Raw genomic sequence first — 24098 nt, 5'->3', positions numbered from 1 at the left:
TCTGCAGGGCTGTCTTTAGTTGTACGTAAATGCTTCTACACGGGACTCGGGGTCTCCTGGTATGAGAATTTCACTTTGCTTCTAAGAGGAAACGAAGGAGGACAATGACGGAAACTGTCTAACCTCAATAATCACCAGAACCGTCATCCGTCAATTGAATTTGTGTGGACTTTTATTCGCTGCTTTCTCGCTTACTTTTCGACTGTTCTTGCTTCAGTTCTTATCGAGTCCATTCTGGGGCAAAGCGCCAATCGTTTCGACGGAGAAGCACCGAAAGCCCCACCATTACGCCCGCTCGCTTAAAAGAAAAGAGAACCTCGACAGTTCAACAACTTTTTCCGTCGCAACATCGTCCTCAGCAACCACTGGAGTCTGTTTGTATTCCAAGCAAAATCGTACCAGAACAATGGGTCAACCATCCTCCGAGGCGTCGAACGCCATCATCTATACTACATTGGGAGTTTTCCTGTGAGATGACAAACACCAAACCCCGTTTTAAGCCAGGTCGGTACGGGGGAGCGTTCATACTGACTTATCGCCGCAGGATCATGGGAACCGGTGTTGCCTGGACGATGAGAAACCAATCCAAGGGGGATTTCCTCGCCGGAAACAGGACTCAGACGGGTTAGAAGACCTTCCTGCTAGGCTCAGACAAGAGAGACTGCAATCCCCTGTTCTGTCGAGCCATCACCTACTCACACAGCCTTCCGTTGCCACTTACAATACCTTGAGCCGCAACTAACATCCCACTCTCTTCTAGCTATTCCGCTCGCTTTGAACTTCATCGCTTCCGGTGAGTGAAAGCACACAACGCGACAAGGAGGCACTCAACATCGACAATTGAGGCCTCTACTGCAACATGAAGATCAGAGCGGTAGCAACGCACCGAACAGAGCATTTCGAAAACAACGAGAAATGGACCAGACATGTGGTTTCGAAACTCCACTTTCACGATAACATCAACAACAACAATAAGGGCCTGAACTGAGCAAAGCATCGCCGGCGATGACATAGGTATAAGTTGAGCAGACTGACAGCATAGGTTCGTTCGCACCCAATCTCCAACCTATCTTCCATCTTCCGAGGTTGTACCCGCGCGTCTTCGTTTTGGCACCTTCTCTCGAGGTGGTGTCAGGAAGGATACCATGGATATTACTCAAGGTTAGATGAGAGGTTGCGGCTCACTACGGGCGCCGAGTCAAAAGCTTGCTCGCCTGGATCCAACCTCCTGCTCTTTCATCCTCGTCTTACACAAAAGCCTCCTAGGGGAATATGGTATTTCCGAGGATAGAGAGGATGAACACAGAGGAGATCTGGCGACTTGCTGGACGACGAAGCTGAGATTGTACCGTGATTACTCGATCAAGTTAATGCTTGCGTGAGAAACGTGCTGCCGCTCCGATCTATTCCCCCCCTCCCTACTCCCCCTTCCTCTCTCCCCTTTACTCTTGTGGGTTGGAAAAACTAACCTGCGTAGCTCTCGGTTCTGGAATCCTTTTCACTTATCCAGAAATCGCCACGTTGGCTGGTCTTCAGGGCGTCCTTGTCTATGCTTTGGCTTCCGCACTCCCGCTGTTCGTCTTCGCCTTACTGGGCCCTATCATCAGACGCAAATGCCCTGAGGGTTTCGTCCTCACGGAGTGGACCAGACAGCGCTATGGAACCATCGCGGCCTTGTACCTGAGCTTTGTGACGCTGGTTACGCTTTTCCTGTACATGGTTGCTGAACTGTCCGGTATTGGTCAGGTTGTTGAAGTCTTGACTGGTCTTAACGGATTGCCGGTCCTCATCGTCGAGTGTGTAATCACGACCATCTATACCTGTATGTGTCTCTTCTTTGAACCCGTCGAACCCGTCAAATGATTGAATAAGTGCTGACGTGGGTGCAACCTGCAGCATTGGGCGGGTTTCGAATCTCTTTCATTACAGACAACATTCAGGGAGCGATGGTGATCGGACTCCTCGTCGTCGCATCCATTGCTATCGGCGTCGAGACCAAGATCGATACCAGCCTGATCGAGCCCTCTGGTCTTTTGAAGGATAGTCTCTTGGGCTGGCAGCTTCTCTACATCCTCCCGGTTGCCATTTTGACGAACGACTTCTTCTTGGTAAAGTCTTCCCTTGCCGAACAGGAACCGGCCCATTGTCACTTGACTAACACCCAAGCAGTCCAGCTTCTGGCTCCGCACCTTTGCCTCCAAGACCGACCGTGATCTCTGGATCGGCATCACCCTTGCTGCCCTTTTTATCCTCATTATTATCACCATGATAGGCTGCACCGGACTTATCGCCGCCTGGTCCGGCGTCTGGCCCGGCTCGGACCCGGAAAACCCCCTCCCGGGTTCCGTTGCCTTCTTTGGCCTGCTTGAGAATCTTCCTGCCTGGGTCGTCGGCTTCGTCCTCGTCATGTCTGTCACCCTCAGCACCGCCGCCTTTGATTCGCTCCAGTCCGCCATGGTCTCGTCCGCCAGCAACGATTTGTTCCGCAACAAGCTCAGCGTGTGGTGGATCCGCGTCGCCGTAGTTTTGATCATCATCCCCATCGTGGTCCTTGCCATCAAGGCGCCCTCGATTCTGCAGATCTACCTGATTTCCGATCTCGTCTCTGCCGCCACCATTCCCGTGCTGATCGTTGGCTTGTCCGACCGGTGCTACTGGTGGCGCGGCTTTGAGGTGGTCGTCGGCGGGTTGGGCGGTATCTTCACCGTCTTCATCTTCGGCGCGATCTACTACAACGACGCATACAAGGGCGCTCAGCTGATACTACTCGAAGACGGCATCTATCAGGAGGGCTGGGCCGCGTTCGGTGCCTTCGTGGCTGCCCCTGTCGGCGGTCTTTTGTGGGGCTTTGGAGCCCTTGCGCTCAGGCTGGCGGTGCAATGGGTCCAGGCCAAGAGAAAGGGTGTGAGGTTCGACGCCCTTGACCGTCCAGTTGTGGTAGAGAGTGACAGCGAGGCGATCCAGTATGTTGCTGGCGGAGACTTGGAGACGATATTGAGCAATGGACAGGAGTCTGGGGCTGGAAAGGTTCCTGGCAAGTTCTTTTGAGCGGTGTCTGTATGCTTTGTACCCTATTCTTATCATCACGGCGCAATGGCCCTGGAGATGCATGGACGGCATGCTTACAATGACCACCCAGTCATCCCTTATCGGGGTGAACGGCGCAAATGGCTAACGACAAAAAGGGGGCTGGGACAGTTGAGGTAAGGGGGGCTCAAGCTGTGGAGGTTGGAGGTTGAAGGATTAGTGCGAGGTATTGGCGATGGATAATATGGGGGTCGAGTTTTGGGTGAGCTTCAGTTTCGATTCTCTTTGTCGTCACACGACGACGACTGCATCACGGAAGCAATCATAATAGATGCTGTTACTACACTCATTGAATCAAATCGACACATTCGCTCACCACCATTTGTTTCAAAGATTTCCTATCTTGAAATAGGACGTACTATTTCCAGGCCTGCTGCTTCGATGGATTGTCTGTGTCAACCTATCCGAAACGTGTTGCTGTTGCTGTTGATGACTCCATAAGTAGGTAAGTTCCATTACAACGGTGGTTGTCCCGGGCTAATAATGCCAGAGGTGCTGGAGGTGTGCAAGGGCGTACCTACACCAGGATGCTGCTGCTTGGCACTGCCTGCCGCGAAATGCGCCGCGCCGGTTGGCGATCTGGGAGGCGGGCCGCTGTTCCTGACCAGCCAAAATCCATAATCCTATGTGCCGGTATTTGCTAGCAGTGAGCGGATCCAACGAGTGGACATCCAATTTCATCATGAGCACCCCCATAGAAACCGACGCGCACGTTTAGCTGAGGTACCCGTATGTTCACGTGGCAGCTTCACCGACCGACAAGCTGTGTACTGTAGTTCTCAGTCGCCGGAAAGGTTGACACCGAGAAAATGATGTGACAGGAGCATCGATGTCTTGCATCAAACACACTACACTAGGTACCAAATCGCCGAATCATTAGCGCGGCTACATCGTGGACCGAGCTTTCCGGATGGTCACATATGTATGATGCACCGAGGCTCGGCAGGGGAAGGAGACATGATCGGACAATTCGGCAGCCCGTTCATCCTGGCCGCCAGTCGATTTCGGACAACAACCCATTCCGTCGGGGCTCTGACGCCTGCCGGGCAGCCGTTGCTGGAAGGCTTCTTCATCCGGGGTCTGTTGACTCCTTTTGGCGCTCGCTAGTGCAAACACCAAACCAAACAAAATCGAGCAACCGGGCAGGGGACACCGGGTGATCGCTGGATCGGTGCTGCTACGTATCTCCTGTGTCTAGCCAGGGGACATAAACTGTGCATATGGACCGTTTATCCACGGATTCCCCTTCGAGGTTGAGACTACCAGCAGTTCACACCATGTCGGCTTCAGCCTCTTGTCTATCTCCGTCGTCACCGGAGCTGCTTAAGCACAGCATTACTGGACTGGACTGTCCGACGGTGTGTTTTCTCCCCTCTCCTTTTACATTACCATCCATGACGAAAGAATCGCTTCTTCTTCGCTTGAGCGAGTTCCACCTTACAAATAGCTCTGGGCCTATTCTCGCCTCTAAATACCCTGGCGGGTTCGTGGACACATCAAATTTAAATGCTCCAACGCCTAGCAACGATGGAGACGATCCGGTCATTAAACCCAAGGATCCCCTTCTCCTCACCCACCCGTCCATCTTTGTGCTCTGGGTGCTTGTGGGCAGTGTGTATGTCGACCTGTGTTTTCCCTACGGCCACCGCAGTGTTCCGTGTTCTCGCAGTGTCTGGTTCAACCGGTTGCAAAGACCATACCCGGCATACTTGCAGGTCACTCCTCAGCAGGGCCCTTTCTTCATTCCTTTTGCCCAATCGAGTGATTGGCGGGGGCTAAGCAAGCATAGTACCAGAGCTCATCTGTTCGCTCATCTGAATCTTTCGGGAACCGGTGGATATCAGATTTGCCTCGTGGGCAGTTTGGATAGGTAGTCGGACTTCTTGGGACTCAAGGGTGGTCCTCCAGAAAGGAATCTTACCTCGAAACCGCTGCCTCGCACCTAGTCCTCCTCCAGTCTCCCGCACCGGACAACGAGCCTTGCCTTCTGTCGCTACAACACATCACCACTTGCAATTCACAGACACGCATCTACAAACGGACTAAACCCGGACTATCGTCACTCATTTGCTCTATCACTGGACCAAGACAGATAGGAGAGGACGTCTTTAGGAGCCATTCGGAGCCCTCTGTCTCGCCATACAGCTGTCCTTAACCAACGATCATACCGAGGATCTCGCTCACTGAGCTTTCTACATCTCGCTTTGCTCAACCTCACCGTGTTTCGCCGACACAAGTCCACGCTTTCTCTCCCCCGCTGCCCCTCACCCCGACACTTTATACCAAGTTCGACGCTCTCTAGACAAATCACCAAGTTCACCACACTACTTCAACCAGCATTTTCAGCCTCACACTCTCGGTTATCACTTCAGGCGATCTACGACGGAGGCTCTGCGGTCCGTCGATTCTCTGATCATATTGAGGACGCCTGTCTGGACTCTTCCGTGGCAAACAAGACCCCCCACTCGATCTTCTACCTGCCCCATCGACAATCTCGACACCTTTTCAGCCACCCTCCGATAGACCTGATTAGATCTTACGGACGTTAGCTTACTAAGGATCCCCGAACTTGTTGGTGCTGGATATTGACAACAAGCTTATCGATCCACTATTGTTATCTGAAGGGGGCTGGGTCGCCCAGGACGTAGGATTACTGGCTCGGGGCCAACACCAACTGAAGTCAATCCTTTCATGATGGCACCAAGTCATCGAATATTCGCTCTCTTTTTCCTCTTGCTCGGGATTCTTGTCTTGCCCTCTGCAGCTGATCAGACCAAAGAAAAAGCATATGTCTATGGCACTGGCACAGATGGAGAAACACGACAGCTGGCTGTCGACCGCAGACCGGCACTCTATACCGGTGATTTTGGGGACTGCTTAGATGGCGGGAGTCTGTTCAACGTCACAAAGTTCGATGGCGCCTATTTTGCTGATAACATGACCATTGTACTCCATCTCGACGCGACAAGCAATATCAGAAACGAATCAACCATGAGTGAGCAAGGTCCCCAGAGAGAAAGAAACCGGCTCTAGACGTGCTAACTGAGCTCATAGTGTATATCTCCGTTGATGCATGTAAGGCTACAATGGAATTCCCTCTACCCGACGTTTCATAGCTGACAATCATGCTATAGATGGCGAAAACAGACTCTCCATGACCTTCAACCCATGCCACGCCATGATCAGCAGGTAAGATCATGACCCGCCGAATCTATTCTAAGATCTTCCACTCATTTATATCTCGCCAGTCTCTGTCCCCTCGTTGCCACCAAACCGGTAGGCGCCTATGTCATGATTCCCGTCGCGCCTCGAGACGTAAGTGGGATCCCGGACATCGCCTATGCGATTCCAGACTTCGAAGGCACCCTGAAACTACGGATATTTTCGAATTCAAGCATGACGGAAATAGGATGCTTCCAAGCGGTCATGAGAAACGGGAACAGCTTTTCCCATCCCGAAGCAGTGTCTTCGGCTCTAGGCGCATGCACGATTCTAGCCATAGTCGCCTCTTTTGCGACCGCCGCGTATGGCGTGAGCGTCACTCACATGAGAATGCACTACGCTCATTCCTTCTCCGTCTTCATCATCTTGGAAACATTCCAGGCCATGTTCTTTTCAGGCGCCCTCTCGCTAGACTGGCCCTCGGTCCTGACGGCCTGGTGGAGCAACTTTGCCTGGTCCGCTGGCATGATCTACACTACGAAATTCGTCAGCTCGGTCGATTCGTTTGTGGGATATAATGGCAACTCTAGTCAGATTGGAGGCGCTGGCCCCGCGCTCCTCAATACTAAAGGCGGCTTGATCTCACAAATCTACGGAAAGGCCGCTGAGAAGACAGCAGGGACGATCGCGAAGAGGCATGCATATAACGCTAGCAACCCTTACGACTATAACTGGGCCGGAGACCCTGTCAGCCTTGGCTTGCCTATTCCAGGCTCCTGGTTTGGATTTTCTGGAACGCTGTCCATGGTCAAAATCCCCGCCGCCGACGCCGTTCTTGTTGGGCTCACCTGGATCATGATCGCGATCGTCTTGGCGGGCGTTGCCGTCGTGACCCTCAAGGGGTTTCTCGAGCTTCTTGCGCTCACAAAGATGATGAAAGCGGACAGCCTGCCTCGTTTCCGCAGTAACTGGGTCGGATTTACGGTTCTAGCCCTCCAGCGAACGTTCCTCGTCTCCTTCTTTGCCATAATGACTCTCACGATGTACCAGTTCACACTCCGAGGCTCAGGGGATGCAACTGTCATTGCTGGGGTTGCTTTTACAGTCTTCTTCATCGGTGTCTCCGTGCTGATCGGTCTGGGAATCCACGCCCGTACCAAGTCCGGCAAGTTTGAATGTGGCACTGAGCAGCTTATCTTCCATCGGGGCAAGATGCTTGGCTGCCTCCCCGGACTGACTCCGAGCTGGGCGAGAACCCTGAAGGAGAACGAGCTGGAGGTGCAGCCAATTTTTTCCATCCCGCTCTTCCGCATTCGCCATGTCGACGACTGCCCCGACCGCCCGACGGTTCACGAAGACCAAGCCTACATTAAGACCTGGGGCTGGATGACCGCAAGATACAGGCGCACAAGATGGTGGTTCACTGCGTTCTATGTGCCTTACCTGTTCACTCGCGCAGCCTTCATCGGAGGCGGTGCTCACAATGTCTATGCGCAGATCTACGGCCTACTAGTCCTTGATATCATCTCGTTCGCAATGATGGTCGTCATCAATCCGTTTGAAGGAGCTCGCAATACCGCCATGGGTATCTGGATACTAAGCATCTGCAAGATCTTCACCACAGGCCTTTCCATCGCGTTCCTCCCGGAGTTCGGACTGAACAGGATTATTGTCACAGCTTTTGGTATTATCATCATTGTCATCCAGGGTTTTACGGTTGTCGCTTTGTTGATCCTCGTTGGCCTCGGTATTATCTCGACATGGATGTCGCTCTCTCGGAACGAGGAGAGGTTTTTCGACGAGCTGGAATGGGCCCGAGTTCGATACTTCGAGAACATGGAAAGGCGAGCACCAGACATGCCGCAGCCGAAACACGAGAAAGACAAGAACGAGGAACCAGCAGTACCGGCAGAACCCTCGTTCGAAGTGGCCCAAGTGTGGCGCATGTCCAAGATCGTGGACGAGGAAGAAGGAGGAATGGGAGGCGTGGAGTCCGTCAAAGACATCAGGAGCTCCACGTCGGAGGAGTGGAAGGAGGAGGATGCAAGCATCGGTGAATCAGAGGACACCCTGCCCGTCCTGGAGGAAATTCCTGAAAATGACGGCACCAGCTCGGTCGATATTCCCGTAGGGCCCGCGCTTAACACGCCCTCCCACCCCGGTAGCCGATCAGTCAGCGCCTGTTCGACCAGGTTCAGCACGGGCAGCGCACCACGGAACTCTCGCGCCTACCGCAACTCGCGAACGTCGCTCAACGGATACCTGGACGCCAAGTTCACCGACCGTCCAGAGAGCAGTGTGTCGAACAGGCTGAGCAGCTACAGTGCCAATCTGAATCGCAGCAGCAGCTTGAGACCGGTCAGCAGTATTCCAAGCGTCTCCTACTCCAACAGGGCTTCCAGTACGTTCTCGACAAAGGGGTTGTCGACGCCGAGCAAGGATACACTGGCAAAGTACGCGGACCAAAGAAGATACTCGACACCGCAGCCGTCGGTGGAGATCTGGACCGATAAGAGCAGTGCCAGCAAGAGGCATAGTGTTCATCCTTGTTGATTTTCGTTTAAACGAAACGGTAACGGATGGATGTAGGAACTGAAACATGCATTTTGAAGGGTCATGACTGTCCTCTATGCTGGTATTTGACGTACCATACAGTTATTTTCTGATGCTGAGAACATTAGGGGGTTCTTTTTTTTTCATATCTCTTTTTGCATAGCTAGCTTGCATATGGGCGGCGTTGTAGAGGCAAGGCTATTTCTTACACTCGTTCAGTAACCTTTGACGACAATAGTGGGCAGGAAGGACATGGGTATAGGTGTCAAATGAGGACAGATAACTTTTAAAGATCATAGACTTGACGGGTTAAAGATATATCTTATCTAGTTTTAGTGTAATAGCCATATCTTTGGTGTTCTTCTGATTCAGATAAAGAAGAAAGAGAGAGGGTGGGTTGAAGTTGTAAATGAAGGCTGTTCATGTCGGGAGCGAGTATGTAGTTACAAATTACAGTAGGAAGAAAGTGGTCCCTGGAGAAAGCGATCAAGATCTTATGCATGCAGGCAGTATTACCCCCAACGCATCGAACTCCCGAGCCGCCCGCCGCCTGCATAGGTACCCCGAGGTCGGTTCATGTTGAAGGCATTCCCCTCCTTGCTATCCCCACAATGTCACCCCGGCTCGGCTATCAATGGAGGGGTTCAGCGGATAAGCCCCATGGGGTAGCGCCCAGAATAGTTAGGTGTAGAGGGGCAAATACAGTAACTTCAACAGCGAGAGAGTCTCTGAAACTGAGCACTACCTATGGAATCTGGACAGCAAAGAAACACATGTTTCAGTGCAACATGAAGAGTTTGTTAGAAACGTCTCTAACCTACGTAGCCAGAATCTTGTTTCGCAATCTACGGTGTAAGTGCAGCTGAAGTTCACCAATGACACCCATACGCTGCCGATCTGCGACCCCTAGCCAAGAGCTATCGGACGGGACCGCTACGCGGCTTGGTAACTGCTTTATAAGTGATTTGTTGGAACGTAGTCAGATTAGTCTAATGCATCACGGTTGAGACGGTACCTGAAAGCGGTGAGTTTGCCGATCTAGTTACTGTAATGCGAGAATGCGAGAATGGTACCTTAACTGGATGAGTGGAACTACGTGGACAGTCAGAATGCTTTGTAACGGCAGAGGAAGGTATCCGTTGATTGCGTCACATCTGTCCATCGCCGTTGTATATATACCCAAGCCAACAAAGGCTAAGTAAGTAATGGGATTTCGGTAGAGACCAAAAGCTTTTGAAATTCGAATCCATTGTCACTTCTTCACCTTGGATTCTCCTGCTTTTGATAACTGCTTGTCCTCCTCTTCTCTTTTGCATGCGGAACAGCCCCATATCACCATCAACACATCATCTTACCCTTCAACCTCGACAGCCATCCCTCAACCAAATAATTGAATACCAAAATAAGAACAAGAAAGTAAACTCAAACAAAAGGATACAATGGCAGGAACCACCACCACCACCAACACATCCACGGGCAACACCAACCCAACCGCCAACCTCCCTCCACTCCTCGACCTGACCATCGACAACATCACGCCTAACACAATCCGGATCAACTCGCAGGCGTCCGATGCGCGGCTCAAGTACCTGATGGCGCGGCTGGTGACACACCTGCACGATTTTGCGCGTGAGACCCGGCTGAGCTCGGACGAGTGGATGGCCGCTCTTCAGTTTCTGATCAGCTGCGGCAAGATATGTAGCGATGTGAGGAATGTGAGTCACTCCTTGCAATTTTACTGATGGACATTATATCAAGCTATGAAGCTGGGCGTTTTCTCTGGGGACTTTCACGTAATGTATATCAGCTAACGCAAAACACCAGGAATTCATCCTCCTCTCCGACGTCCTCGGCCTCTCCCTCCTCGTCGACAACATCAACCACCCCACACTTCCCGGTGGTACCGAGGGATCCGTTCTCGGCCCCTTCCACACGCACGACGCTCCCGTTCTCCCCAACGGCAGCAGCATGACTTCGGACCCCGAGGGCGAGCCGATGCTGGCGCTTTGCACGGTCAAGGATCTTAAGGGAAACGCGCTCCCCGGCGTGACCATTGACATCTGGGAGACGGACAGCTCGGGCCACTACGATGTGCAGCATGCCGACCGGGACGCGCCTAGCGAGCGGTGTATCATGAAGAGCGATGACGAGGGCAGGTTTTGGTTCAAGGGTATCAAGCCCGTCAGCTACCCGATCCCCCACGACGGGCCAGTGGGCAAGTTGCTCGAGAGGCTAAATCGTCACCCCTGGAGGCCGGCGCATGTGCATTTCAAGTTTGAAAAGGATGGGTGGGATCCGCTTGTAACGTGAGTATATTTTTCTTTGTGCACCCCTTCACCGCATCATTGCACTTGCTAATAAGTGCCTGTGGCTTTAGCGCTCTGTACTTGAAGGGGGACCCATATGAATCATCAGACGCTGTCTTCGGCGTCAAGAAGAGCTTGGTGGTCGAACTAGGGAAGGTGGATAAGGCCACGGCAGAAGCATACGGTGTGAAGGAGGGGAGCTGGCTCTTGAAGCACGACTTTGTGCTGTCCACCCAGAAGGAGACGGAGGAACTAAGAGACCGGCTAGCTGTTCAAGAGCTGGAAAAGCTGGGCTTGAATATGAAGCTGGTAGACCACCTGCCTGTCCCCGAGCTTGACTAGATCTAGCAATCAAAGCCTCAACCCCTTGCTATCAGTGCTTCTCGTCCAGATTGGTAGACTTCACCAACTTCACTACTGTCTCCAGGTAGCCAGCGGTGCCTCCGTATCGATCGACAATGACTCCAATGTCAATAGCCGACACGTCGCCCTGCCGCTTGCGCCCGACTATCGCTGTATTGCGCGTGCTAGGGATCCTTAACATCTCCTGTTCGGCTACCCAGCCGCAATCCGCGGTGATCTGGGTGACCCATGAAACGAGGGAAGAATATGCCGAGTTAGCCTTCTTCTTGTCTTTGGGTGCTGGCGCACGGAACCTCGCCCCTGTCAGGTCGTGGCTACAGCAAGGAATCATGATGAAAGGACAATCTGATATGGCAGCCAAAATGGGCGTCCAGGGCGTCAATTCATCGGCGTGGTTGGATATAATGAAGGTGCCCTTAGGAAACCGGCCATCATGGACGAGCTCTTCCCGGAAGCCTTCACTTGAGATCTCGGAAATCCCAGCCCTACTGACAGGCGGCGGTAGCAAGACTAGCTGCTGTAAGGACTCCTGAACACCTGTGGGGGTTTCCAGACGGGTGCTGTACGTTGCCCACGATTTGCGTGACCTGGCATCGAAGCCCCAGCCCTTGAAACCTTCCAGGTTCAAAATATGGACCAAGAGGCCGTTCCCGCAGCCGATGTCAACGAACCCAGGGAAAAAATTCCGTCCATAGATGTCGGTCCACAGCTCGATGAGAAAGGCAGCGATGCAGAGGTCTTCAAAGACATGCTTGGTAGGGTCGGTACTTTCGACCCATGACTCGATCAGAGCGCGGGCGTATTTCTGCTTCAACGCTGTGTACGTGTTTTGCACGCGGTCCTGCGGTACCAAGAGATCATGGTGCACCCGTTTCTGATAACCGTCAGCTCTGCCTTGTCCATGTTTGTATACGGCTTGAAGCAAGTGAGAGGCGATCCTCGTGAGCTTCTCGGGGCGCTCGCCCCCTTCGAAGTAGAGATAGGAGACAGAAACAGATCCGCGCGTCTCTGTGGGAGACCACTCATGGTGAAAGGCTATGCCTCGGACCGTAGGGTGATAATAGGGCATCTCGGCCTCTGTGGAGACGTGGGGGAGATAGATAACCAAATGCCTCTGCAAACCGCCCTCGGAATCACTACCCTTACTCTGGTAGATGAGACATGTCTGATCCATGGGCTTGTCCCTCATGGTGCTCCGAGGAATAAGCCGGCGAATCAAACGTCGGTGAAGCCCAAAGCCGTCGAAGGATGGGATGTCGGGCACGTCTCCCAGCTCCGACAGGGGGGTCTCCAAGCCATTCTGGATGTTCTTCTCTGTATCATAGAGAATATCGGCGCGGAAGAGCCAAGACGAGTTGATGTTTGGGTTCTTGATCAAGTTGAGCATGACATCTTGAAAGATGACCGGGTTGAAGGTGCATTCATGACGAAAGAGAGGTCGCCAGTCTGGTTCCGCATCACCAGAGGTCGCCTGCCGAATGACCGGGACGGCATTGACTGCCAGCTCTTCCGGGGTGAATTTAGGCATACCTATGTGTTTCTAGGTAGGTACTGTTCGTGGTTGATGGCGCATTGCCGTAAGTTGGGTTGAGGTTGCCAGTGACGGTCGGCTGTGACTGGACTCTGGCGTGTCTGAGTCCAGAATGGCCTGGAGAAGGCGCGGAGAAGCCGATGGTAGCTTGGAAAATCGAGGCAAAATCTGGCTGTTTTTCCATGACAGGCGGTCTCGAGGCGATACTACATGTACCGACGGCTGTGCCCTAGGGTCCCCCGCAATTTCCCCGTCCGCCACCTGGAATCCATGCCCAACAGGGGAAATCTACGCTATGGTGTTGTACTTACCTAACTGACGTATTCCGTTGACACACACAGCCAGCCCTGTCAGTCTCGCATTCCATGTTGGGCATGATTTGGTGAAGCTGCTCAACAATGACAGCCGCGAACAGGTTGGCTGATTGATAAGTTTTGGAAAAGCCGGAAACAGCGTGTTGGCCGCTTGGAAGTAATTTATGGTTGAAGTCATAGCGCCAGTTGCCCGGATGTCGCTACAATCATCGTTGCACAACATGACCAACCCGTCACCGAACCTGCACCAGATCGAGGTTTATCAGGTAGGTAGTCTCGTGTGACGCGATGCTCGTGGCCGAGGTGGGGTGACTTGGCATGTACCATACACCCAGCCTACCTACCACTATCAATCGTACCTGACGCGAAGCCATACTGGCACTGTAAATGGCAGGCCTTGCCGTCTAGGATGTGCAGGCAAGCCAGTGTAACCGGAAGCAGTGTGCAAACGTAAAGTCCATAGAACTGGGTAACAACAACATGCAGTGCCACATGCAGGGGGTCAGCTGCTCCATGTATTGGTTAACAGAGATCACGGCCTGATGCCCACTTGATTGATACTACGCTACCTCTCATGTGGTACCCGACCTGACCGGGCTCTCGTGGCCCGCCTTAGCCAGCGGACAATAATTGATGCCTGGTTGCCTGAGCTTTGACCTAGTGGAGGGAGGGCCCCGAGACGGACGCCCCACTATTTCCACTATCTCTTCCCCTCAACCTCTTCCCTTTCCATCTCTCTCTTTCAATTCCACGTTTCTCCATCAACAAACTCCAGCATCCATTCACCGCCCGCACCCATCTATCATTTAAAAGTAGCCTGCCCTGGCACTTTTTTGACCAAGCAACTTCCAGACAAGCTCCCAACAACCTCTCAACCTACCAACACCTCTCAGCGAGACACTACCACAGTCGTCGGTCGCTGCATCCCCGCCCATCAACAGAACCCTTTCCCCAGGTACCCCGCGAACTTCGAGTTTATGTCAATCGAAAATCTTAAGACCTACGGTACGTCGCATCTAACCGTACCTAGTCGTACCCCGTATCGCCCACTCGCTTTCTCCCCTCTCTGCATCGGCCACCAGACGGCGCGACCGCAGCACAGTGATGTGATGCTCCACGTCATGTCTGCCATGGTCGATGTGGAACCCCCGACCCTCCACACCGCGACTCGAATCTATCCCCCCCTTTGTGTCGCATCCGAAGGCGAGCTATACTAACGCGATATACTTTAAGACCCCTTCGCCGAAGCCGACGAGGAGGACTCCGGACAGACCAAACAAACCCAGGAGTACATCCATATTCGTATTCAGCGTATGTGTCACCCCCCACCGACATCTCCAATAACACGTGTCGCCCTCACGCCACATGCTGACACTACCTACTAGAGCGTAATGGACGCAAGACCTTGACTACCGTCCAGGGTATTCCCAAGAAGTTCGATGCCAAGAAGATCCTGAAGGTCGTCAAGAAGGAATTTGGTACGTGCTTGATGCCCTCCCCCTTCCTATGTCTATTTCCGTAAATGTTGGGTCGTCACTAACTTTGCCCGAAGCCTGCAATGGCACCATCATTGGCGATGAGGACTCCAAGATGGGCGACGTGATCCAGCTTCAGGGCGATCAGCGCGCCAAGATCAAGGATTTCCTTACCAACAAGGACGAGGGCCTCGGTCTCGATGCGAAGACCATCAAGGTCCACGGTTTCTAAAGCCTCACATGCTCGTCGCGCCGACACCGCCGACAGATACGCGGGTCAGGGAGCCGCCCATGTGGCACGGGTCGCTGACGTCACATCGTCAAGCGACGCATTTCGCCTACGGGCCCTCTTATGGCGCATAGACATGATACCCCAGGATGGTTAACCGGCTTTATTTTGCTATGGTTGGTAGACTGATGGCAGTTGGAGGACCTATACTTAGCGAGGCGGATCTTTTATTCGGGTCGTCATACGCTGGAAGTGCTCAACTGAATGAAATGCAAGACTACACACGGCCTGCGCGTCATCATGACATGTCGCAGCGCTTGCGGTCTTATACCACTTCAAATAATACTTCATGATACCTCTTTTACTGTGTATGATCTGTTTCTATATTCTTGCATCGTCATTTGATACCATGAAGTGATGGAGGTTTTTTGTGCCTTTTTAACGAAATCCTGACTCCAAACTCCGGTACAATGCTTGCTACTGTGCCTTTGACTGTATATCCCAAGTATTCCAAAATCTAAGCAGTAACCCCAACCATCCAGCAACGCTATCCATATCCTGCCGGGAGCGCTCTAGTAGTCCCTAGCAACAGTCCCGTAATCCATGATCTTGAAAGCAATTTTCACTACCTCCTGCCAAGCCTTGGTGACCAAGGTCCACAAGGGGATTTGTGGATAGTCGGTCCGGTTCGAATGCACCTGCGCCAGCAACGCCACCATGCTGATGAAGCTGGCCACCGAAAAAGCCCGGATCGACACGCTCGTCTCCTTTCGGATGTTGATCTTCCGCTGTGTGATATGATATAAGAGCGTCAGCATTGCCGAGATGCCTACCCATGCCGGCAAGAGCAGTCGGGGGTCTTGCGAGCCGGCCGTCAGGTAGAGGATTTGCGACGTCAGGTAGGCGTTCAGTGTCGTTATGGTCAGGAGCCGGACGATGGTCGCTTGGGGAGTGTAGTTTACGAGCCTGGTAGAGGAGTTAGTTACGGGGGTGGCCTGAGGTTTGGGGAGAGGAGGTATGTGCTTACCATCGCGACATAAGGCTATCTGTGAAGAAGAAGGAAAGGTAGGCTGATGCGCCACACTAGGTTTGAGGAAGAAACATGATTAGTGGGCTGTTTGAACTCCTGGTCTAATTTGACGTAGTGATCAGTCGGTTCAAGCCTATGCTAGCTCATGAACTACTTACCCATACGATAGCCAGCAACGTTTCCGTCAACCGCAGCCTCGCCTCAAACGAGAGGTCGGCAAAACCTGTCGCAGAAGCTACCGGACTGTAGTTATAGTTCTCGTTGGCGTTTCCCCCAGATGTAGTACTACTCCTGGTAGCACCAGCACCAGCACCAGCACCAGACGACAAGAAATCCGGACTCCCCATCATCATGGCACCACCGTCACTACCGATACCACTCGCGCAGCCCATCATGTCTCCTCCTCCGCCTGCTCCTGTTGATGTTGCACCACCACCACCACCACTCCTACCCACACCTGCTGCGACTACCCGAGCGAAAATATGTTGCCATGTCGTTGGACTGCCGCCGAAGATAATCAGGTGAAGCATGGCCAGCAGCCGGAGCGCGCTCGGAAGACCCCACCAGATGGCAGGAAAGGTGGAGGATTGGCGACAGAGCCAGAGGAAGAAGTGCCACTTCTTGGGCACGCCGAGGGCGACGGCGACGCGGGGTTGTAGGAGTGACGAGTGGGCTGTCATGGTCTTGTTTGTTGCTGGGGCGGTATTATTCGGAGGTTTATTACTGTTGTGATTTATATCGGTCATCGGTGTCGCTGCTCCCATCGCCGTGGACGTTGCTGCTGTTGGTTTGGGTGTTGTTGTATTGGGGACATTGTTGGCGCTGTGAACATTAACGCTGTTGGCTTCGATGGTGTTAGGATGGTGATGGTCGAGGAGATGGTAGGGCGGCGGCGGCGGCGGCGGCGGAGGAGGAGGAGGAGGCGGCGGCGCCCCTGGTATTTGATGTTGTTGTTGTTGTTGGGACTGAGGCAGACGGCGGACAAGCCCATTGCCGCTCGGCGTCGCTGGCGCCGTGGCGGCCGCTTGTGTGTATGTGTTGACGCTGTCGGTGCTTCTGCTCTTGAAGTCGGCGGCCGTGGGATCGAAGTTGCTGGAGTTATGAGTCGCTCCCCGCTGCTGTGCGGACGACTTTGCTCGGTTGCGCATGAAGATATTCTCGACTGCCCATACAGCGAAACTAAGGACCTGGGCTGTCTGCTTTTCGGGACTCGGGGGTTCGAGGACTGGCGCGCAAACGGCTTGGAATAGGAGTCGAAAACCTGGTCTGTTGGTTCGGCGGGACACTCGATTTGTTTAACTCACGCAAAGTAACTGTCGTGCGGAACTGTGTCGAAGCCGAACAGGATACAAACTAAGTGGCTTTCACAGTGTACACCACGACGGGAAGCGGGCGATCCCTGAGGTCATTAATCGACGTAAGCATGGCAATTAGCAGCTCCTCCTCCTCATGGCAGCTCTTCCGTCCGCAACCCTTCAGGCCTAGACCCTTTCAACGGTGTCGTGCTGGGGTCTCCCTGGCGGAGGCCGCCGATTAGATGAGGGACAACCATTGGTCAGCGCAATTGAAGAACTTCTTGGAGAGCGGCAGGGCGGGGTGGTGGACGGTTCGCAGCGGGCAGCGGGCGTGCAACGCTTTTTTGGGGAAGGGGGGGAGGGGAGGGGGGGCCAGTGTCTCAATTCTCCAATAACGGCCCGTCGAACCGAGATCCGTCGTGGGAAATTTTGAGCGGCCCCGACCCCGTTCGACCCCGTCCGCACGGCACGTCTATAGGTACCTCGACCGCCGTGAGTTGTGGAGGCTGTAGGTACGTTTTGTTGGTGGTTTCCATTTTCCCAGCGCTTGCCAGGTCCGTCGCGCGTAACAAGCTGCCGAACAGCCAGGGAATCCGAAGCTCAACTCGTTCTCTGAGTCCAGCTTCGAGCTCCGCTCCTCCCGGCCGTCCTCCGAGCCGCCGCCCACCCCCCCATCACCGACCGGCCGGAACTGACCACTGGTACACCCCGTTACAGACGAACGACAGCAGCGGCCCCCAGCGCAAAGCATATTCTACGGCTTGACGGCACACGGAAAGTTAGTTGTTGCGTGGGTATACATACACCATACCTCGAACCATACCGAAGGACAGGGTTGCGACGAGCCAAGGTCGGCTGTGAGGGAAACAAATAGCTTTCGCGATGCTGGCGGTAACAAAGCTGGGCTTGCGCGCCCGCTTGCCAGGCTCGCTGGCGACGACGACGACGACAACCTCGCCAGTCATGGCCGTGGGTCGGGCTCTCTTCTCTACTTCAGAGAACAGGGCAGCCGCCAACAGAAGAACTCAAGCGGCTATTCGCAAGCATACCGGCAATGCCGTGAGGCAAACCGGCAAGCAACCGGCGCCGAGTTTAGAGAGGGCTAAGCTGGACCCTTCCAAGGCGCCCACCTTTGTTCTCCCAGGTATTTATTTCCTCCATTCAAGATCCTGATGCGTCCCCATACAACAACAGGCAGAAAGACCAAAGTAATGCAGGAAACTAACGAATGCCACACGTCATCTCCCACGCGGAGGTGATGGATAAACCCATGAATTAGAAACCTTTGTCATTCCTCCCTTGTCACGCTTCCCGAAACAGTTCAAGCCGCTCATGTCCTACCTCTGGGGCATCATCCGTGTCAAGTCGTTGGACTTTTTACTGGCCAGACAATATCGGTTCTCGTCCATGCCTGGCTGGAGACAGAAGCCGCTACTTTCGCTCAAGAAGGCGCCTTTGATCGCACAGACCAAGGCCCTGCACCGACAGATGAACGAGGCCATCGCCTCGGGCGACGCGGAAATGCTAGAGAAGATTGTCGACTCGTACTTGTACGTGCCGTTGGCGGTTAACATCGAGCAGAGGCCCAAGGGCCGCACCTGCACATGGGAGCTAGTGCGCTACAACAAGGAGCCGCGCATCGTCTCCCACAAGATCTTCCCTCTGCAGGGAACCAAGGATAAGCTGTTGTGGCAGGTCACCGTGTCCATTGCCAGCCGTCAGCGCGTGGTCGAGCACGAGAGGGGTAGGGTCGTGCCCGGTAGTGAGAAGGAGCTGGATCTGGTCGAGAACGTGGTGATCGGAACCATGATCAGCAACGAGACGTGGGCAACGCAAAATGCGTGGAAAATTATCTCTACCGTTCAGCCCATGACGCCAGAGAAGTGGGAGCGGGAGCAGGAGACGGTCAAGCTGCTGGCTGAGGCGGGTGCCGGGTCGAGCTAGTTAGAGAAGACATACCCTGGAGAGTTTCATATTGTGAGAGGCGTTCGGTGTCGGTTACTGTGTAGTGATGAGTAGGGACAGCCTACAGTTGTACGATTACACAACGGTCTAGAGAAAACCAAAATGTACATTAAGCTTCTAAAGTCCAACGGGCACCAAAATCTAGCGGGCGGCTTACATGAACAAGACAGCAGCGGTCCTCCGAGCTAAAGACGTTGGGACCAGATATCATGCTTGAAGCAGCCATGACAGGGCCAATGGTAAGTTTCATTATGCTTTAGCATTCAATCCTTGAAAAGTGCAAATGGGTATACGTTGATGGTCCTCCGTATACACAAAGAACAGATTGTGATGAACCGCATAAAGTGAGATCAATACGAAGACAACCCCAAGCAATCCCATTACGGGTTTGACAACCAACAACTTCACTCGGCCTCAGTTACTTTCCATCAGACATACCATCAATTTCCTACTCGTCCCCTTGCTCGGCGACTGCTTTCAAAGTCGAAAAGAAAACGGTCCTCATGCTGGGTCATGTCATTCCGTTCCATTGCCGTTGGGGAGGGAGGGAAAAAAAAGAAGAAAAGAAAGAAAGAGAAAAAAAAAAGGGAAGAAGAATAAAAGGAAGAAGAAGATCATGCGATGTTATTATTCCGTTCTCCATAAAACAATCCATTACTCCGCCTCGTGTGAACCCAAATAAAAACTATGAAATCACTCATGCCTCGTCTTCCTCCTCAATTGGCGCCGGCGTTGCCCTCTCCCGTCTCCTTTTCGGCCTTCGCATCCGGTTGCTGCTGATCTGGCTAGCCGAATCATCCGGTGCTAGTTCGCTGATATCATCCTGCAACCCCCACTCGCTCTGGGTATCATCATAATAACCGCCTTGACCGGGCCCGCCAGCGCCGTATCTTTCGCCACCGGCACTCAGTCCGTCCATCATCCTCTCCTCGTCGGCCCAAGCAGGCCGGTCATAAGCTCCACTGCTCCCGCTCAAAGGCAACACGTCAATCCCTCTGTACCCAAGTCCCCTCTTCTGCTGCAGGCTCATGGCCAGCGCTGCACCCCTTCTCCTCAACGCATCCCTGACTCCCATGGCTTGCTCGTGAAGCTTCTCAAATGCATCTTCGAGCGCTTCCATGCCGTTGAAAATTTCACGCTCCAGCTCGCCCACGACCTGAATCTCTGTTTCCTCGTCGTGGCTCACTGCTCCTCGAGAGGGATAAGATGAGTTGTTCGTTGTCCCGCTGACGAATGAGGCGGGTGTTGGGCCGCGGGAAAAAGGAGTGGAGGACATAGGACCGCCTCCCATACCGGGGCTGTAGGGAGTGTTGGTTCTTGAGTTGCGGATACCTGGGCTCAGTATACGAGGAGATGTAAATCCCCTCTCTCCCATCCCGGTGGCTGGGGTCGGTCCCCGGGAGAAGGGAGTGTCTCGTTCGTATCCATCATCATCTGCTCCCGACCAGAGAAATCCGTCAAAGCGACCTGATATCAGGATTTCCCACTCGGAATTGTTGATGTCAGAGATAGTGTAGAGAAGATCATGCATGCCAGGGTTCTTGACAAGATACATGGCTGTCTCGGCATCGCGCGGGGCCTGCGATAGGCGGTACAATCTCTGCAGAGATAGACCCGTCTTGACCACAAAATCATTTCGAGGCTTGCGTAAAGGGGAAGGAGTCGGTGCCCTTGTGGCTGGGTGGAGATCCCGCGACCCTGATAGCAGAGCATTGAAAAAGGGCCGGTCATCGGGGTTCAGGTTAGTGAGGATGGCAAAGGTTAGCGTCTCGTCGTCTACCTCTTGGGGCAACGGGGCAGGGGCTTTCTCGCATGTTTGCATCCACCTGTCAACGGCTGCCCTGACGCGCTTCGTTTGACGCAGATAATGTTCCCTAAACTCTTCGGCAATGTCAGGATCCATGTTGATAGGAGACGTCGGTCTCGGAGGAAGTTCTGCCAGATCCTCTTGGGCCTTGCTTCCCAGTGACGCGAGATCAAAAGGCGGCCACTGCGGCAGATCAACCCGGCCGCTGACCCTCTCGAGCACTTCTCCCCAGCCTAGACCTCTATGTGTCTCGTCCGAGTGCTGGCAAATAATGCACGGGCAGCCATCGGGGCAAAGATCGCGGGAGAAGACGTTTTCCAGTCGATCTAAAAGACGGCGGGCTACGGTCCGATGACCAGTGGCAACCGCAATAGACCCATGATTTTGTAGTACAGTCTTGTATTGGTTCAACAGGTTGAAAAAGGGTGCAAATAGTGTCTCAGCACCCTGCAGAGGCGGGTTCGATGGCCTGTTGCCATTTTGGCGCGGCAACACGGCAAGGAACGTCTTTGGAACAGTTTGCGGCAAGCCTCCGTTCTGCAGGAGGTAGTCAACCCGGGTTGCTTCCTGAAGATTAATACTAAGAGGAGGAGGAGGAGGTGGTGGTGGTGGCGGCGGTGGTGGTGCTCGCTGAGCGGTCGTGTCTGTCACAGCCTCGGAGGCAGCAGTGAAGTCAGAGGGAGCGTCAAACCGCGCCTGCTTCTGTTCCTGGGATACAGCGGGAGGCGGGAACTGTGGCGTTTGCGTGGGCGTCTTTGGTGACGAGTCTGGTGCGGACTCGGGTGACGAATCGACCTCGATCGGCGGTGGTCGTCTGATTTGAACCGTGTCCGCCATTGACTCCATCGTAGACCCCTTGACTGTCGATAGGTCTGTTGAAGCATCGGTGTTCTCTGTCGGGGTGGTTTCGGGTGAGTGCCTGGATTGGGAAGTAAACGTCTGGGACTGTGTCTCTGTAGCTTCGCTGGACACACTGGAAACTTTGGAGAGCTTTGATCTTGCGTCAGATCGTGATCTCGACATCCGATTTGAACTCTTGGAATCCGATCGTTCTGGAGTTTGGTCACCTTCCTTCAAAGACACTGGAGTTCCGGATCTCCTCCTTCTAGAGTCCGAAAGGTCTGTTTCCGGTGGGCTGGGCGGCCGATCCTCCTTTTCCTTTCGTGATTCCTTCCGAAGGGAGGAAGACTTCCGTGGTGCCGAACGAGAGTCCACGGACTTTGACCGCCTCTTATCGCTGTTGCCGAGGTCGGTGCCATCAGGAGTGAGCGGATCCGTACGGGTAGAAGAGATATCCTCTTTGCTGTATATGAGGTCTTTGCTGTGGACTTTGCTGAAGGTAGGATACGGTATGTTTGGCCGGTCAATGCTCCGGGCAAGCTCCGGAACTATATCGGTCATGGAGCTCGTGGCCCCTGACAGGATCGAGGACTCTTCTCTGTCCATATCTTTTGGCCGATGGCGGCGATAGGATACTGACTGGCGGGATGAACGGGAATTGGTATCGCTGTCTGTGGTTTTCAACAACCTAGGAGTCCTGGATGACCGCTTTTCTCGAAGGAGGGACGGTTCCCTGTCGTAGTCGCGATCTTTGTCCCGTTCCCTGTCTCGGTCTCGGTCCCTGTCTCTCTCCCTGTCCTTGTCTCTGTCCCTCTCTCTGTCTCTGTCTCTGTCTCTGTCCCTATCCCTCTCCCTGTCCTTATCCTTGTTCTCCTTCTTGCGTTCTCTGTTCCGGTCAGTGATGGTTCGATCACGGTCCCGTTCTCTTTCGCGGTCGCGGTCGCGGTCGCGGTCTCGATCTCGGTCACGGTCCTTGTCTCTCCGAAGATCACTTCTGGATCGGTGTGGTAGTCGATCCTCACGAACGCGGCTGTTGTTGTCGAAGTCGACATCCTGATCTTTAGAAGACGGCATGGTGAAGCATAGCAGGGTTTAAGCAACCCGCCCTAATAGTGACGGGACGCAGCTGCTGTAGCTTCCGGCAGCAAATAACGGTTGGGTGGGTGGGCTGTTTGAGAGGGTGGCCGCGCAGACAGGCGAATGTCGGGGGGTCCTGGTGGGCGTTGGCCTCGAACCACAAAGGTCGAGGGCGGTGTTGCAGTGCGCTCCGTATTCCTCTGTCGGGTCTGACGAAGGACGCGGTGTAATACGCAACAGCACAAAACCAAAGACAGGACAGCGCAACGCGGTGACTGGGAGACCTGATGCGCGGGCGGTAGGCGAGAAGACGCTGTCACAGTGTGTTTTGGTCGGGGAGCAGACGATGGTGACTGCGGGTCGGGTCAAGGTAGGATGGCGGTTTGGCTGCTCTAGCTGGATCAGATATTGCTATGATTGTAAGGAGTGTGTCATTAGGCGGCAAAGGCTTGCAGTGGAATGCGTGCGAGTAAAGCTGACGGGCTTGCAGGCGGTAGTAGGTTGAATGTAGTTGGATCGCTCAAATGTTCAAAGCTCGGGCTTCTTTGATTGTGCTTACTTTCACTGAAGTTCTGGAGGTATCCAAGAAATCTGAGCAGCGCCCCTGCCTGGGCTGGCGATATACCTGGGCTTGCCGGGATGGAAACTGATGTGACGACGTCGTCGACCCCAGTTCCCGTCGTTTGCACACTGTGTGGTTTGGTAGGTAGATTCTGGGGGAGGGGCAGCGCCGGGGATAGGCTCGAAGTGGTGTTGATTGTCGGATTTCTCTGCTCTCCAGCTGCTCGTTTAGGAAGAGCCTGTTGCTATTACGTGGCTACATGCCAGAAAAGGTTCTAAGCAAGCGTCTTGTTTTCACTGTGTGATGCGCCATTGCCATGGGATGGCTGCCCAAGGTCTTTGGACCTACCATAGTCTTCCCAGATAAACCAAAAAACGAAAACTCGACGCCGAATGGTTCCATGTTTTCCAGGTCCAACCTCAAATCACCACAGGGTCCAGCAGCAGCACGGGGCATGACCCACCAAGAATGCCGTTCATCCCACAATTCAGGTTGTTGGGTG

General features: G+C 53.7%; 8 protein-coding genes across 10 annotated transcripts; 5 read left to right on the top strand and 3 right to left on the bottom strand.

Moving 5' to 3' along the window:
- Positions 1–61: 61 nt before the first annotated feature.
- Positions 62–3455, top strand: NCU01977. 2 transcript variants are annotated; one of them, XM_011394618.1, is made up of 6 exons: positions 62–468; positions 545–624; positions 761–793; positions 1478–1822; positions 1897–2108; positions 2170–3455. In XM_011394618.1, exons 1-6 carry the CDS (start codon positions 407–409, stop codon positions 3046–3048), a joined length of 1611 nt encoding a protein of 536 aa, XP_011392920.1. In that variant the 5' UTR covers positions 62–406; the 3' UTR covers positions 3049–3455. The 2 variants fall into 2 exon arrangements, with proteins under 2 accessions (XP_011392920.1, XP_011392919.1); XM_011394617.1 differs by having other exon boundaries at positions 761–1822.
- A 2287-nt stretch (positions 3456–5742) lies between these two features.
- On the top strand, positions 5743–8945 carry NCU01978 (hypothetical protein). The gene is made up of 4 exons (XM_959249.2): positions 5743–6082; positions 6142–6162; positions 6222–6276; positions 6336–8945. The coding sequence occupies exons 1-4, from the start codon at positions 5779–5781 to the stop codon at positions 8800–8802; spliced, it is 2847 nt and encodes a 948-aa protein (XP_964342.2). The 5' UTR covers positions 5743–5778; the 3' UTR covers positions 8803–8945.
- A 1296-nt stretch (positions 8946–10241) lies between these two features.
- Positions 10242–11466, top strand: NCU01979 (catechol dioxygenase; the record flags this gene model as incomplete). Its single annotated transcript, XM_959250.3, has 3 exons — positions 10242–10517; positions 10627–11108; positions 11180–11466. 3 exons carry the CDS (start codon positions 10242–10244, stop codon positions 11448–11450), a joined length of 1029 nt encoding a protein of 342 aa, XP_964343.2. The 3' UTR covers positions 11451–11466.
- Positions 10354–13175, bottom strand: NCU01980 (hypothetical protein). The gene has a single exon (XM_959251.3). It carries the CDS (start codon positions 12997–12999, stop codon positions 11482–11484), a length of 1518 nt encoding a protein of 505 aa, XP_964344.3. The 5' UTR covers positions 13000–13175; the 3' UTR covers positions 10354–11481.
- An 835-nt stretch (positions 13176–14010) lies between these two features.
- On the top strand, positions 14011–15461 carry NCU01981 (translation factor sui1). The gene is made up of 4 exons (XM_959252.3): positions 14011–14321; positions 14550–14627; positions 14702–14794; positions 14869–15461. The coding sequence occupies exons 1-4, from the start codon at positions 14294–14296 to the stop codon at positions 15021–15023; spliced, it is 354 nt and encodes a 117-aa protein (XP_964345.2). The 5' UTR covers positions 14011–14293; the 3' UTR covers positions 15024–15461.
- On the bottom strand, positions 15354–17443 carry NCU01982 (hypothetical protein). The gene is made up of 3 exons (XM_959253.3): positions 16209–17443; positions 16048–16103; positions 15354–15986 (listed from the first exon to the last, which is right to left on the bottom strand). The coding sequence occupies exons 1-3, from the start codon at positions 17196–17198 to the stop codon at positions 15593–15595; spliced, it is 1440 nt and encodes a 479-aa protein (XP_964346.3). The 5' UTR covers positions 17199–17443; the 3' UTR covers positions 15354–15592.
- Positions 17444–17672: 229 nt separating this feature from the next.
- NCU01983 lies at positions 17673–19540 on the top strand. Of its 2 annotated transcripts, XM_011394619.1 has the most exons (3): positions 17673–17857; positions 18063–18489; positions 18625–19540. In XM_011394619.1, the coding sequence occupies exons 2-3, from the start codon at positions 18228–18230 to the stop codon at positions 19287–19289; spliced, it is 927 nt and encodes a 308-aa protein (XP_011392921.1). In that variant the 5' UTR covers positions 17673–17857; positions 18063–18227; the 3' UTR covers positions 19290–19540. The 2 variants fall into 2 exon arrangements, with proteins under 2 accessions (XP_011392921.1, XP_011392922.1); XM_011394620.1 differs by having other exon boundaries at positions 17673–18489.
- NCU01984 (hypothetical protein) lies at positions 19512–23611 on the bottom strand. Its single transcript, XM_959255.3, has one exon. The coding sequence runs from the start codon at positions 23029–23031 to the stop codon at positions 20008–20010; it is 3024 nt and encodes a 1007-aa protein (XP_964348.1). The 5' UTR covers positions 23032–23611; the 3' UTR covers positions 19512–20007.
- Positions 23612–24098: the final 487 nt, after the last annotated feature.

This window comes from Neurospora crassa, linkage group I, assembly GCF_000182925.2.
Source record: "Neurospora crassa OR74A linkage group I, whole genome shotgun sequence".
NCBI lineage: Eukaryota > Fungi > Ascomycota > Sordariomycetes > Sordariales > Sordariaceae > Neurospora > Neurospora crassa.
Note: the sequence above shows the minus strand (reverse complement) of the source record. Positions and strands in the feature narration are given on the sequence as shown.

Bases quoted from the DNA above. Each gene is read 5' to 3' on its own strand.
- NCU01978 (XM_959249.2), top strand. From the start codon at position 5,779: ATGATGGCACCAAGTCATCGAATATTCGCTCTCTTTTTCCTCTTGCTC. The intron at 6,083-6,141 runs GTGAGCAAGGTC...CTGAGCTCATAG, and splicing joins CAGAAACGAATCAACCATGA to TGTATATCTCCGTTGATGCA. The intron at 6,277-6,335 runs GTAAGATCATGA...ATATCTCGCCAG, and splicing joins TGCCACGCCATGATCAGCAG to TCTCTGTCCCCTCGTTGCCA.
- NCU01980 (XM_959251.3), bottom strand. From the start codon at position 12,999: ATGCCTAAATTCACCCCGGAAGAGCTGGCAGTCAATGCCGTCCCGGTC.
- NCU01983 (XM_011394619.1), top strand. From the start codon at position 18,228: ATGCTGGCGGTAACAAAGCTGGGCTTGCGCGCCCGCTTGCCAGGCTCG. The intron at 18,490-18,624 runs GTATTTATTTCC...CCCATGAATTAG, and splicing joins GCCCACCTTTGTTCTCCCAG to AAACCTTTGTCATTCCTCCC.
- NCU01977 (XM_011394618.1), top strand. From the start codon at position 407: ATGGGTCAACCATCCTCCGAGGCGTCGAACGCCATCATCTATACTACA. The intron at 625-760 runs GTTAGAAGACCT...ACTCTCTTCTAG, and splicing joins CGGAAACAGGACTCAGACGG to CTATTCCGCTCGCTTTGAAC. The intron at 794-1,477 runs GTGAGTGAAAGC...TAACCTGCGTAG, and splicing joins TTTGAACTTCATCGCTTCCG to CTCTCGGTTCTGGAATCCTT.
- NCU01981 (XM_959252.3), top strand. From the start codon at position 14,294: ATGTCAATCGAAAATCTTAAGACCTACG. The intron at 14,628-14,701 runs GTATGTGTCACC...ACTACCTACTAG, and splicing joins CATCCATATTCGTATTCAGC to AGCGTAATGGACGCAAGACC. The intron at 14,795-14,868 runs GTACGTGCTTGA...CTTTGCCCGAAG, and splicing joins GGTCGTCAAGAAGGAATTTG to CCTGCAATGGCACCATCATT.
- NCU01982 (XM_959253.3), bottom strand. From the start codon at position 17,198: ATGCGCAACCGAGCAAAGTCGTCCGCACAGCAGCGGGGAGCGACTCAT. The intron at 16,104-16,208 runs GTAAGTAGTTCA...CCTCAAACCTAG, and splicing joins CGTTGCTGGCTATCGTATGG to TGTGGCGCATCAGCCTACCT. The intron at 15,987-16,047 runs GTAAGCACATAC...CTCCTCTACCAG, and splicing joins GATAGCCTTATGTCGCGATG to GCTCGTAAACTACACTCCCC.
- NCU01984 (XM_959255.3), bottom strand. From the start codon at position 23,031: ATGCCGTCTTCTAAAGATCAGGATGTCGACTTCGACAACAACAGCCGC.